At 34.2% G+C, this 14,356-nt stretch overlaps 1 protein-coding gene across 4 annotated transcripts in view; it reads left to right on the top strand.

Annotated features, from left to right (window-relative positions):
- The first annotated feature begins 7,334 nt into the window (after positions 1–7,334).
- Positions 7,335–14,356, top strand: part of LOC127550131 (hepatitis A virus cellular receptor 2 homolog) — a 38,485-nt gene continuing 31,463 nt past the window's right edge. For 2 of the 4 annotated variants that reach the window (XM_051978789.1, XM_051978792.1), the window contains exons 1-2: positions 7,336–7,450; positions 8,225–8,563. In XM_051978789.1, the coding sequence (XP_051834749.1) occupies positions 7,405–7,450; positions 8,225–8,563 (385 nt within the window). In that variant the 5' untranslated portion in view covers positions 7,336–7,404. Of the gene's footprint in view, positions 7,451–7,995; positions 8,083–8,224; positions 8,564–14,356 lie in introns of those variants that run through there. The other 2 variants (XM_051978790.1, XM_051978791.1) reach the window with 2 other exon arrangements.

Here is a 14,356-nt window from a genome sequence, read left to right as displayed (position 1 = left end):
AAAGGGCAAAGCACGCTAGTATCTTGTCCAAGAAAATTCCAGTTGGGATCATAGAGTTGGACATGATTGAAACAACTCAACAATGACAACATGCATGCACATATATATGTGCATATATGTACACACATATTATAAAATGTAGTCTTTACTTAGAGAAGTACATGTTTCCTCCTCTGTTTAAATGTTATCTCCTTGTGGACAGGCATATTTATTTCATCTTTGTCTTTGTATCCCTCCAACTAGTAGATTGTGCCTAGCACATGGTTTGTGCTTAATAAATTGTTGTGGATTGGTTGATTGATAGTCCAAAGTATTTGTCAAGAAAGTGATATGAAATAGGGTAAGGGGATCAGACTTGAATTCTCAACTTCATGAATAATTTTCCCTATATGGAACCATTAGTTACAACATATGAAGAAGTTTTGAATGCTGTGGATACATTCACTAACCTTGGCTGTATACTTTCCAGGGATGTTCACATTGAAAATGAAGTTGACAACATACCTTTCAGATTGGCTAGAATGACAGGAAAAGATAATGCGGAATGTTGGAGGGGATGTGGGAAAACTGGGACACTGATACATTGTTGGTGGAATTGTGAACACATCCAGCCATTCTGGAGAACAATTTGGAACTATGCTCAAAAAGTTATCAAACTGTGCATACCCTTTGATCCAGCAGTGTTTCTACTGGGCTTAAACCCCAAAGATATACAGAAGGCAAAAGGGCCTGTATGTGCAAGAATGTTGTGGCAGCCCTCTTTGTAGTGGCCAGAAACTGGAAACTGAGTGGATACCCATTAAGTGGAGAATGGCTGAATAAATTGTGCTATATAAATATTATGGAATATTATTGTTCTGTAAGAAATGACCAGCAGGAGGATTTCAGAAAGGCCTGGAGAGATTTACATGAACTGATGCTGAGTGAAATGAGCAGAACCAGGAGATCATTATATACTTTAACAACAATACTATATGATGATCAACTCTGATGGACATGGCCATCTCCAGCAATGAGATGAACCTAATCAACTCCAATAGGGCAGTAATGAATTGAACCAGCTATACCCAACGAAAGAACTCTGGGAGTTGACTAAGAACCATTACACAGAATTCTCAATCCCTCTATTTTTGCCTGCCTGCATTTTTGATTTCCTTCACAGGCTAATTGTACACTATTTCAAAGTCCGATTCTTTTTGTATAGCAAAATAACTGTTTGGACATGTATACTTATTTTGTATTTAACTTATACTTTAACATAACATGTATTGGTCAACCTACCATCTGGGGGAGGGGGTGGGGAAAGGAGGAAAAAAATTGGAACAAAAAGTTTTGCAGTTGTCAATGCTGAAAAATTACCCATGCATATATATTGTAAATAAAAAGCTATCATAAAAAAAGAAAGAAAATGAAGTTGACACAAGCAACAAGTTAACAAGAGTTAACTCAGTGTTTGGAAGATTCTGAAGGAAAGTGTGGGAGAGATATTAGACTGACTACCAAACTGAATGTCTACAGAGCTGTTGTGCTGACTTCATTGTTGCATAACTGTGAAATCTAGACAGTTAACACCTGCCAGGAAACAAAAACCACTTCTATTTGAATTGTCTTAGGAAGATTTTGAAGATGATCTAGTAGGACAAGATACCACTTCTATTTGAATTGTCTTAGGAAGATTTTGAAGATGATCTAGTAGGACAAGAACTGAGGTTCTTTCTCAAACGAAATTGCCAAATATTCAAACTCTACTGCAAAGAGCACAAATCAACATTGTTTGAATGCCAAATGTATGCTTGCCAGAAAAACTATTTTATGGAGAAGTTGCACAGGACAAGTACTCACAAGGTGGTCAGAAAAAGTGATACAAACACTCTCACGTGTCTCTCTTAAGAACTTTAGAATTGATTGTATGATATGGGAGACACTGGCACAGGATTTCCCATCATGGCATGCATGCTCTCCTTAGAGAAGACATTATGCTCTGTGAGCAAAGCAGAATTGTAGCTCAGAGGAAACATGGATATACAAATTTAGAGTCCATCCCAAATATTCATAGAGACTATTTGGTGTCTGACTTGTGGCAGAACATTCCAAGCGCATATAGATCTCATCAGCCACAGTTGGATACACTGTAACTGCCTCAAATACAATGATGTCATTCTGGTCTTCAAGAATGAAGAACAGCAACGATGACTTTTGGTAGACATCTCAAACTGCTTCCAAATCTTCCCTTATCCTCCCTTCCTTTGTTTCAGTCTTTGAGGATGAGTCCAAAAATATGTCCAGGCTTCCCTGATCTTTGAAAACAAAACAAAACACATAATATTACTTGACCTTGAGCCATTTTCTTAAAGTGTTATATTGCATTTCTCCTTTTTTTCATTGCCCAATTCCTAAAAAGAGGAACTAGTTGCTAAAACTTAAGCATTTTTTCAGATCTCATCTTTCTTAAGTTGTGTATGACTTTTGATATTTTTGACTACCTCCTCCTCCTCTTGGAAACCTTTTCAGCCTTACTATCTGTCTTGAACTCTGGTCCTGAATTATAAACAGTCTGCTTCTATTTGGATGGCTCATTAGCATTTTAAATTTAAAATGTCCAAAACAGAACTCAAGCAACATGTTACCCTTCCTCCTGAACATTTATCTATTCAACAAACTCCATATGATTGTAATGGAATACCACTATGCTTACAAGAAATAATAAGCTCAATGATCTTAGAAAACATGGATAGACTTGCATAAAATAATGAAAAGTGAAATGAGCAGAATCAAGAGAACACTATATATATAACACCAATATTGTTTTAAGAACAACTTTGAGTGAATAAGTCATTCTGACTATTATAAATACCTAAATTAGCTATGAGGAAGATTCTATTTGCATTTAGATAAAGAAATGATAAATAGAAATAGATGTATAGGATGGTTTTTACTTATATATACATATATGAGTACATACATATATACATACATACATATTTGTGTTTACTGATGGCCATCTTGAAGGTAGGGAGGCAAGAAAAAAGGGGGAGAAAGTTACATGATAACTTTATTATATAGTTAAGAGAAAGAGCAAGTTATATATAACAGACTTACAGTTTCATTATGCTTTTATGGAGATGCTTGTTTTATTCTATAGAGTAAAAATAAAATTAATTAATTAAAAAACACAAAAGATTCCAGTGGTACCCTATCACTTTCTAAATAAAATATAAAATTCTCTGACATTCATAATCTGAAAAAAAAATACACACATTATACTACAATGGGTGTCACTCCTAGTCAATCAGGTTATTAGCCAGACAGTTATTCTAGACTTTTTCTTTCCTTCATTTTTCATGTTCAATCAGATACTAAGTCCTATCAGTTCTCCTTCCACAACATTTCTAATATTTTCTTTCTTATTGGGCAGTCTCCTGTCACAGAATAACAGAATTCTGGAGTTGGAAAAATCTTCAGTAGCAATTGATTCCAAACCAAACTCAAAAATGTCCACTATAAAAACCTGAGAAGTGGTCATTTGTCCTCTGCTTGAAGACCTTCAAGGAAGAAATGCCCATGCTCTCTCTAGGTGACCCATTACATTTTTGGAGAATTCAAATTCTTAGGAAAGGTTTTCTTGACATCAAATCTAAATCTGTCTTTTTATAACTCCCACACATTTTTCCTATTTTCAGCCTCTGTGTTTAAGTAGATAACCCTTCAAATTCTTGAAAATATTTATCAAATATTATCTGAGTCTACTCTAGGGTAAACATCCCTAGTTTCTTCAACTGATCCTTATATGGATATGGCTATCTTCCTCTGGATACTCTCCATCTTGGCCCCTCATAAATGTACCCAGAACTGAGCACAATACTTAGGATGTGGTCTGACTTAAAATATTCAGTTCAGTTGTTTTTCAATCATGTCCCACTCTTCATGACCTTATTTGGAGTTCTCTTGGCAAAGATACTGGGGTGGTTTGCCAGTTCCTTGTCTGGACCATTTTACCGATGAGGAACTACAAACTGAGAAAAATGAGTCTTCCTGATTCCAAGTCCAAAACACTATCAATTGTACAACTTAGTTACTCTGACTAAAGTATAGGATGACTTTTATTTCCCTATCATTAGAAACCATACTTCTTTAAATGCAGTCCAAGATCACATTCACTTATGTCTCTCTACTGACTGACTCTCAATTTACCCTAAAATTCTTAGAGTTATTTCTGATATTGTCTTTTCTGTTCTATTTTTATGAAAATGATTTTGGAGTGCCAAATTGCAAGATTTTACGTTTATCTCATTTGAACTATTGCCTATCAAGAGTATTATGTACTTTTCTATCCTTTGTGCTAGATTTTCCTCTTAACTTTTTGTTATTACCAAATTTAATCAATTTGCATTTCTTTTATCTAATCACAGGAGAAAAAAAGTTAAATAGAGTCAGGTAGGTGGCACAGTGGATAAAGCACCAGCCTTGAAGTCAGAAGGATCCGAGTTCAAATCTGACCTCAGACACTTAACATTTCCTAGCTGTGTGACCCTGGGCAAGTCACTTAACCCCAATTGCCTTAGCAAAAGAAAGAAAAAGAAAAGAAAAAAATTAAATAGCATAAGTCCAAGTATAGATTACTAATACATTCCTCTGGAGACTTTGTGCCAAGTTGACGTGAACCATGAATCTTTGAGTCTAATTCAACTAATTCCAAATCACCTAATTGTATTATATTCTAGTCTACATTTCCTTATGTTCCACACAAAAATATTATGTGATGCTTTATTAAATACTTTATTAAATTCTAGTAAACCTTTTCTACAGCATCCCATATATACTACTAATCAAAAAGATTGACAAATTGTAGCCCATAAACCAAATACAAGCTATTGATTATTTTTTCATGGCTAGTGAGTTAAGAATTTTTTGTTTTTGTTTTTACATTTCAAAATATAACAAAACTTTATTTTAAAATGTAAGAACCATTTTACTCAAGGCTTATAGTCTGTAGTTATCCAATAAGCCTGTCAAAAAAAAAAGAATGTTTTTCCAACAACAAATTTTTTATGATTTGACCATTGATCATTGGTAGTCATTGATTCCTTTTCAAGATTTTCATTGTTCCTTAGTGATATATTGTAGAATTTCCTCCAGAAATCAAGCAAAGTCAATTAACTGACTTACAGTATGTATAGCATGTTCTTTTTTCTTTTTTGAAATTGAGATCATACTTGCTCTTCTTTAGCCCTGTGGTACCTCTCCTATTTTTCACATCTTTCTGTGATAGATCAGTGATCTTCAGGTCTTTCAATACTAGGGAATATTGTTCATCTAGACCAGAAAATGTAAATTCATCTGGATCAACTAGCCTCTCTCTTTTATTCCCTTTCTTATCTTAGATGTCTTTCTCTTTAAGTCATTTTTATTATGTCATTTCAAGTACAAAGCTAATTCCCTTTGGCAGAGAAAAAAAGAAGCAAAATAATTAATGAATAGTTCTGCCTTCTCTCTGTTGTCAGATATTATCCCAAATCCTTCCCCAAGCAATGGCCTTCTTTCTTCTTTGATCTTTCTCTTTCCCCCAGTATAATAAAAAAATGAAAACAATATTTAAAACACCCCCCAAACTTTGTGTTGCCCTTAGTTTCCTTCATTAGCTTCAACTTTATTTTTTTTTTGTCCTCAGCCTTTATTTTTAGAAGGTGAACCTTGATATTATATTCATCCTCTATTACCTACCCTTAATTTCACTTGTGCACATCTTTAAAAAATGTAATTTAGTTGATGTTCCTGTGTATCCCTATCTGTTTCTTCAGATAACTTCAGTTTTTCTTCTTCATTGGAATAATGTCATCTTTATATCTTTGGAACTTCATTCTTGAGAGGTCCCCCTCCTTATTGAACTCTCTTATCCAATAGAGCTCTAATGCATGAGATCCTATTTATCCTACCTCTGAATCCTTGAAAATCTTCTTTTCCAAAGTTTGTCAGAAGAACTTCATTGTTATTTTATCCTTTTAACCTGAAGTAAGGACAGACATTCTTTGATTCCCTTTATGTTTTCATCTAGGAAGAGACAAGTCTTCACTTAGAAATAGATAGTAGTCACATAATAGAACTAGAAACATCATGCAGTCTAAGCAAGTTCCTGAAACATATCTCTACTGATTAAAAATCCTGAGCCTTGCTTTTTGAACTATTTGTAAGTGCTTATACCATCTCCTGGTTAAAATCTTTTAACACAGATTAATGATCTGATGAAGATTCCCAACTTCTTTTCCTTTATTTCAATAGCAAGGTTTTTGTTTTTGTTTTTGTTTTGCCTTCAAGGAGCTTATGATATAGTAGAAATGAGATATTTGGTTAATAGAAGTGAAATATAATTACAACTATAATATACAGAATTGTTCTGAATAATATGCTGTGAGTTTGCTATGTTCCTAGCATGTAGTAAATGCTAATCAACACATGAAATGAATGTGGAATGAATATAGAGGAGAAAGATGATGTAGTTTAAAGAGGACACTCAGGAAAGACTTTATAAAAGAAGGGATGTTTGAGCTGTTTCTTATGGATGGACAGGATTCAAAAAGGTAGATAGAGACATTTTAAACCTAAGAAATAGAGGGATCAAAGGTAAAAAATGTAGTAGTGGGGGAGACACAAGAAATTTGAGAGTATTTTGAGTAGTCTAGTTTTTTATGTGGAAAGGCTAAAGCTGTGTTGTGGAAGCCTTAAGTTTCTTGAATAAGTTTGGACTTTTAAAAGTAGGCAGTAGAGAAACCACTGAAGGTTTTCTTTCCTTCCTTTCCCTTCCCTTTTCTTCCCTTCCCTTCCCTTTTTCTTTCCTTTTTTCCCTTTTCATTTTTCCCCTTTTTTCTTTCAGAACTATTTGATTATACTTGTACATTAGATATACGAATTGTGCTCAGGAAAGACTAAAGTACAGGAAAATAGAGTCAATGAGACTAACTATTGGAGTAGTCAGTGAATGATAATGAGGACATGAATTAGTGGAGATGGAAAAGAGAGAGCAAAAGCAGAATAAAAGGAATTGACAAGGAATTAGAGTGGTGAGGAAAAAAAGGAAGCAAAACAAGGAAAAAGACAAAAGTTTTCAAAAGACTAGAAGTTCTTTTTTTTTTCTTTTCTGTTACTATATGAAATGGTTGCCTTGATAGTTGTATGTTACATGAGATGTTACTGAAGAGATGAGTAACAATTTCTGAGGTTTCCGTTTTGTCGTTGGTTTTCATTTCAGGCTCCTGGTTCTGAGATAATGCTATGTCAAGCTAGTCCCATGAGGACTGTAGTGTCTCATATTGTTCTCTGAGAGCAAACAACAAAGTGGAAGTGAAATTAGGAAGTTTAAAAAATGACTACACTAAACCTACTTGCTCATTAGTGATTTCAACTGATGCCATGTTGTTCTATCTCTTCATTTTTGTCCTTCTGCTGTGGCCAACAGGTAAGTAGATGATTTAAATGGTTCTCCATGAGGAGGGTACTACAGCTAAGAATGTGGCAGAGGCAGATGGGATGTATAGTAAGTATGAGTGTCATTTTAAAAAGCACTATATATTAGCTTGCAGAGGGAAGCTTTATTCTACCTATTCTGTATCCTGTATGTAGTCCTTCAAAAGTTTAGTTACAAACAGGAGATATATTAATAGAGATATCTTAGCCATTTTCTTAGGAATGCCTTAAGAGAGCTAGCTTAGCCATTTTCCTAAGTGTTAACTATTCCATTTTCTAGTTTTCATTTTCATAGCCCCTTTCCTTTAGAGATATTACAAAATTTTACCATGGCAGATTTTTGTTGTTGTTCAGTGGTTCATGATGTTCATCAGATGATGACCTATGTCAGGGGTATTTTTTGACAAAGATACTGTAGTGATTTGCCATATCTCTCCAGGGTATCCCCCTTTTCAGATGAGGAATGGAGGCAAATAGGGATTAAGTGATTTGTCCAGGTTCAAATAGTTAGTAAAAGTCTGAAGCTGGATTTTTATTCAGTTCTTCCAGACTCTAGTCCTGGTGTTCTATCCACTGCACCACTTACCTGCTCCTACCATGCCATATAGACAACCTCAAAACAGGGTGAGTGATATAATCACTTCAGTGGACCACTTAAAGAATTTTTTTTTTTTTTACTGTCACATACTTTGCTTAAAAAAAACTTGAATACTCCTGCTCCTTTCTTTGTCTTAGACAATTTTTTTTCTTTTTCAATTACTTGCAGAGTCTTCAGCAGATACCTACACAGCAATGGTGGGTCAAACCATATTTTTACCATGTTCCTATGTGATAACGCCAATAAACAAACCTGTGCCCATCTGTTGGGGCAAAGGGATCTGCCCTTTGACTCAGTGTAATGAACAACTTCTTCAAACTGATGGACAGAAGGTGATATATCAGAAGGAAAAAAGATACCAGTTAAAGGGTCCTCTTGCCCAAGGGAAGGTATCCCTAACAATTGAGAACGTGAAAGAAGCAGACAGTGGTAATTATTGCTGTAGGATACAGTTCCCAGGCCTATTTAATGACCAAAAAATATCTCTGGAGTTACTGGTCAAACCAGGTAAGTGTAGTTCTTTTCTCTTTATTGATATTCATATAGGAAAATCCAACAATATATGAGAAAACTTTCAGAGACTCACAGTCTCATCTAAACCAAGTAATTTATACAAGAGCTCACACAAGTCATATCTGACAAGTAGTCACACACGCTGTTCCTTGAAAAAAAAAAAATTAGAGGGAAATTTTTGGTTGGTGTCCCAGCACAATTATCACCTTTGCATGTCAGAAGGCTTTCTATAAATTATGCTGGAAAGTGCCTAACAATGACCTCAGCAGTGTGTATGTGTACTGGAAGGAGGGTGGAAGTGGAGGGGAAGTGAATGATCAACACACTTTAAAGTTTAATCTGTATTATTAACATTTTCCATATCACATAAAACTAAGGTCATTGTTAGGCATTTTCCAGCATAATTTATTGAAAACCTTCTGACATGGAAAGGTGATAATTGTGCTGGGACACTAACCAAAACTTCCCTCTAAATTTTGTACTTTCCCTGTGAGCTTTTGTAGTCACCAACCTGGAAAGAACTAAGACAGAATGACCTTGGTTGGTATTAGAGGTAGACTAGACCCCGGCTTGCATTTGAGACAAAGATGAATATAAGAATTACCCCCAGAAGAGAAGGTCATATATCATTTACATTAAAAAGCAATAGGCTGAACAAGTTGAGCTATATGATTGGGATAGAATACTACTATATTAGAAATGATGAGCTTAATGATCTTAGAAAATATGGAAAGACTTGCATGAAATAATGAAGAACAAAATAAGTAGAACCAAAAGCATACATCTAGTAACAGGGATGCTGTTTTAAGAATGACTTTGAGCAAATAAATAATTTTGACATTTATAAACACCCAAATTAGCTATCATATGAAAACAGACACTATCTGCATCCAGAAAAAGAATTGATAACTTGAAGCATGTATAGAATATTGCCCAATGGTAGTTATCTCTAAGGTGTGGGGGAGGGAATGAAGGAGGAGGCGGAAAGGAAAGAAACTTACCTGACAACTTTATTATATATTTAAAAATGAACAGTAAGTTGTATGTGATAGATTTACAATTTCATGTGCAATCATTTTTTATTGTACTGTTGTGGAAATGCTTGTTTTATTCCATAAATTAAAAATAAAAAATCAGGAAAATAAAGGAACCAATCAGTAAATAGTCAATGATGAAGTCTAACTCTACATTTCATTATCTGAAAATTCTAAACAGTGGAGTTTAATCCACAAGTGAGATTACAGAAAATTTTTTATAGAATTAGAGGCAACTCTTTTTAACCAATCTTTTCTAACCATTTTATAACCCATTTACTGTGCCTAATGTCTATTTTCTTTGAAGTTGTCAATCAACTTCTTTTTGATACTCTCTTTTCTCTAGGTTTTCTTGACACTGCTCTGTCCTAGTTGGCCTCTATCTGTCTGACTACTTTTTTTTTGTTTCCTTTGTTCTATTTTCATTCAAGTCATGAGAATCACAGGAATTCCTTTATATTGTTTTGTTTGGTGGTTTCATCAGTTTTTATGGAGTCAATGATCATCTCTCTACCAATATTCTTAAAATCTAGCTTCTAATTAATTTGCTTCAACAAAAATGCTGCTATAAATATTTTTTACATGTGAATCCTTTTCTTCCTTTTTTGATGTTTTTTGATATAGATCTATTACTGGTATTTCTAGGTTTAATATAATCACAGTCTAGTAACTTTGGGGATATGTTTCTAAAGAGCTTTCCAGACTGATTATATCAATTCAGAACTTCACTAACAGTGCATTAATATGCCTATATTCATTTAGCTCTTCCAATTTTTGTCATTTCTCTTTTTTTGTTATCATTGCCAATCTGAGGGACAAGAGTTTGACCTTCAGGATTGCTTTAAACTATATTTCTCTACTTATTCAGGATTTGGAATAGTTTTTCATGTGACTATTGCTAACTCCAATTTCCTCCTTATAAAACTTTCTGTTTGTATCCTTTGATGATTTTTATCAATTGGGGATGATTCTTATTCTTAAAAATTTGAATCAGTTCCCTATGTATTTTGGAAATGAGGCATACAGTTTAGGTAAAGTAGAGGGTTTGGAGCAAAATTTCTAGTTGATATCTGAGCTCAGAGTATTTCAGATGGGAAAGAGAGAGGATGATGGAGAAAGCAGAGGTAATATATCTTCCTGTTGAATGTGAGATGAAAAGTAAGGAAGTATTTGATGTGAGAAGGGATTGACCTAATAAAAGAAATGAATCTGTTAGTTTCTTCACATTCCTAATTATAGGAGGACATACAGGGTGAAAAAAAGCAAAAAGTTTTCCAATCTGTTTTGAAGGAGTAGTAGAATGGGATGGTGGAGAGTGGGGAAGAATGAAGGTATATTTAAGTCCTGGAAGAAATTTTCAGTAGGATCTGCTATATTCTGAGCACTCAGCTGATTCAAAGAGATCAAATACCATAGGACCTTGGGATTTAGAGTAAAAAAAAAAAATTAGGGTTCAACCTAGTCTAATCCTTCCTTTTAATAGGAGAAACTGGAGATTGGAGAAATTAAATTACTTGCGTAAAGTCACAGAATCAAAAATTTAGAATTGGAAAGGACATTAGAGCACTCTCATTTTCCAGATGAGGAAATTGAGGCCCCGAGATATTAAATTACTTGCCCAGGATCATATACCTAGTAAATGTTTGAAACAGAATTTTAACTCAGGTCTTCCTAATTCCAAGTTCAGTGCCCTTACCATTACACTAAGCTGTTTGTTACATAGGCATTAAGACATTAAATAGTAGAGGGGGCAGGCAGTTAGACAGCCCACTGGATAGAGTACCATTGGCCCTATAGTTAGGAGGACCTGAATTCAAATCCAGCCTCAGACAACTTAACTAGTATGACTCTGTTTGCTTCATTTTCCTCATAAGTAAAGTGAGTTGGAGAAAAAAAAATGGCAAACAATTAGAGTATTTTTATCAAGAAAAGTTCAAATAGGGTCATGAAGAATTGAACACTACTAAAATGATCTAACAATAAGATGTAGCAGAGAATAACTTGATTGCCATCTCCTTCAAGATGAATTTTTGCTTTTTTGGGAATAGGATGTTTGCTTTGTATTTATTTATTGCTTTAGTTGGTTCCCACTATTTCTTTAATTTTATACACACACACACACACACACACATATATGCATATACATATATGTACATATATAAGCATATATATGCATATGTATGTTTACACATATATTTTCCATTTTAGAGCTTATGAAATAGTTTCATAGCCACTGTATCATGTGATCCTCTCTACAAACCTGTGAAGTAGACAGGGAAAATATATATTTTTTCTTTCCAAATGTATGAATAAGTAGAAATGGGAGCTGAAAACAACTAAATTATTTAAAGTCACCTGGAATCATGGAATGTTAGAAGTGATCTAGAATGATGGAATCATAGATTTAGAGATAGGACATCTTTAGCAGCATCTAGTCCAAATCTCTCATTTCATTGTTGAGGGAAATCAGGTCAAGAGAGGTTAAGTGATTTGCCAATAGTCATATAGGTAGCAATCAGAGGTGTTTTGCAGCTAACTTGAACTAAAGTTGATTGTTAAATGTTCAAGTGTGAACATTTATACCTCAGATATTGGCAAAGATTACAAATCAAGGCATGATTTATTACTTTAATGATTGTCTAGACTTAAAAAAGAAATGGAGAAAATGTTGATAATGGAAATTAAAATTTAAAGCATGTCATGCATATTAAAAAAACAAAAACAAACCAGAAAGCCATTTGTAAAACACCTAATAAATATAACAGATAGTAAGTAGCTGGGGCAGCTAGGCAGCATAGTGGATGGAGTACTGGAGTGAGGAAAAACTGAATTTCAATCTGATTTCAGATACCTACTTACCTTTGTGACCCTGAAAAAGTTATTTAACTCTGCCTCAGTTTCCTTATCTATAAAAAAAAGCCAGAGAAAGAAATGGCAAAGCATTCCAGTATCTTTGCCAAGAAAACACTAAAGGCAGTGTTGGTATACTATGGCCCATGGGGACACTAAAAGTCTGACATGACTAAACAATAATAAAAGTAAGTGACAAAGCCATATTTGAATCCATTGGTTTGAATTCATATGACTTCATATACTACCATATCCTACTATACTCTATTATCTCCCTTAGAGATCACCTAGTAGAACCTCAACCTATAAATGAGAAAACTGAGACTTGGAGAACCAACACACTGGGTTCTAATATCCTGAGTACAGGATGTTTGACATTTATGCAGTCACATCGAACATCTAGTATACACTCTTTTCTGGTCTTCCTCTTCAGAAAATCTCAGAACTGGAGGAAATCTAATCTGCCCACTTCCTTTTACAGATGAAGAAATTAAATCCAGGGTCTGTTTATGTGACTTATTCTAAATAATGGCTGAATTAGGACTAATATTTTAGGATCACAGGATTTTAGAGTTGGCCATTTAGTCTAAACCATTTAAAGGCAATTTAACCTAACTCACTAATATAACAGTTAGGGAAAGTAAGTTCAGAAGCTAGGAAGTTATTTGTCTCAAGTCACACATATCATTATTCTTTTTATTATGTCGCACTGGGTTTCATTCAGCTCTTGAGTTGCAAAATATTCTAAATCAGGACTTTTTGAACTTTTTCTACTTATGACCCTTTTTTGCCTGCGAAATTTCTGTGACCTCGGATATATAGGAATATAAAACAGGCATACAAGCCAACCATTTACTTAAAGTAAATCATAAAGAAATTTATTTTAAAGCAATTCTTTGATATGCATATAATTTTGCTATTTATTAAAGATGAAAACAAAGTTGCACACGGATGAAATGGATATAAAAAATAAATCTTGGAGGAATATTTGACATTGCAGGAGATAGAGCAATCAGAAACCTTATACTATTGCCAAATTTTTGCCCACACCCTTCACATGAACTCCATATGGGGATGCAATGAACAGTTTAAAAAGCTTTGCTTTAAATGTGTAGGAAGAAAATTATATACAGTTATCTTTCCACAGTGCAGGGGCAGGGTGGGTAGGGTTGGTGGGATTAGGAGCAAGATATCCATAGGAATCTAGAAAATCTGCATAAATTTTTTTGGCCCTTCTTACCAGAGAAGAAGTTTTTTTTCTTTTTCTTTTATGGAATGTTTACAGTACTTTATAATCAAATTTGAGTTGATATTATATAATACTATACATATATTTTATAAATTTCTGAATTTCTAAACTTTTTCTGTGTCATTTTGCTGGCTTTCATGTGTTGTCTGCAGCTTTTGCAAAACTTCCCCTAAATTTCCATTTAAATTTTTTATTCCAACTTGCAATATATCAAGACCACAATGGGGATAGTTGAGATGTGGAAAGGATAACTAATTATATATCATGCATGATATTAGGTGAACTCTAATCTTCCTTGAGGCAGTTAGGTGGTGCAGTAGATAGAACACTGCTCTTGCAATCAGTAGGGATCATTTTCCTGAGATCAAATCTGGCCCCAAACACTTACTAAATGTTTGACCCTGAGCAAGTCACTTATCCCTGTTTGCCTCAGTTTCCTCATTTGCAAAATGAGCTGGAGAAAAAATAGCAAATAATCAAGTATTTTTGCCAACTTCATGAAGAAGAGTCAGAGCAGACTGAACAACAAAAAATATTTTTTTGACCTTTGGATTCTATTTTCCTTTTTCTGTGATCCAATATGAATCACTCATATGTCATTTAAGGTTTTTGTTTTAGGCAAGCCATATAAACACTCAGGTCTCAGTTTCCTCA

The sequence above is a fragment of the Antechinus flavipes genome, chromosome 2 (genome assembly GCF_016432865.1).
Source record: "Antechinus flavipes isolate AdamAnt ecotype Samford, QLD, Australia chromosome 2, AdamAnt_v2, whole genome shotgun sequence".
Classification (NCBI taxonomy): Eukaryota; Metazoa; Chordata; class Mammalia; order Dasyuromorphia; family Dasyuridae; genus Antechinus; species Antechinus flavipes.
Note: the sequence above shows the minus strand (reverse complement) of the source record. Positions and strands in the feature narration are given on the sequence as shown.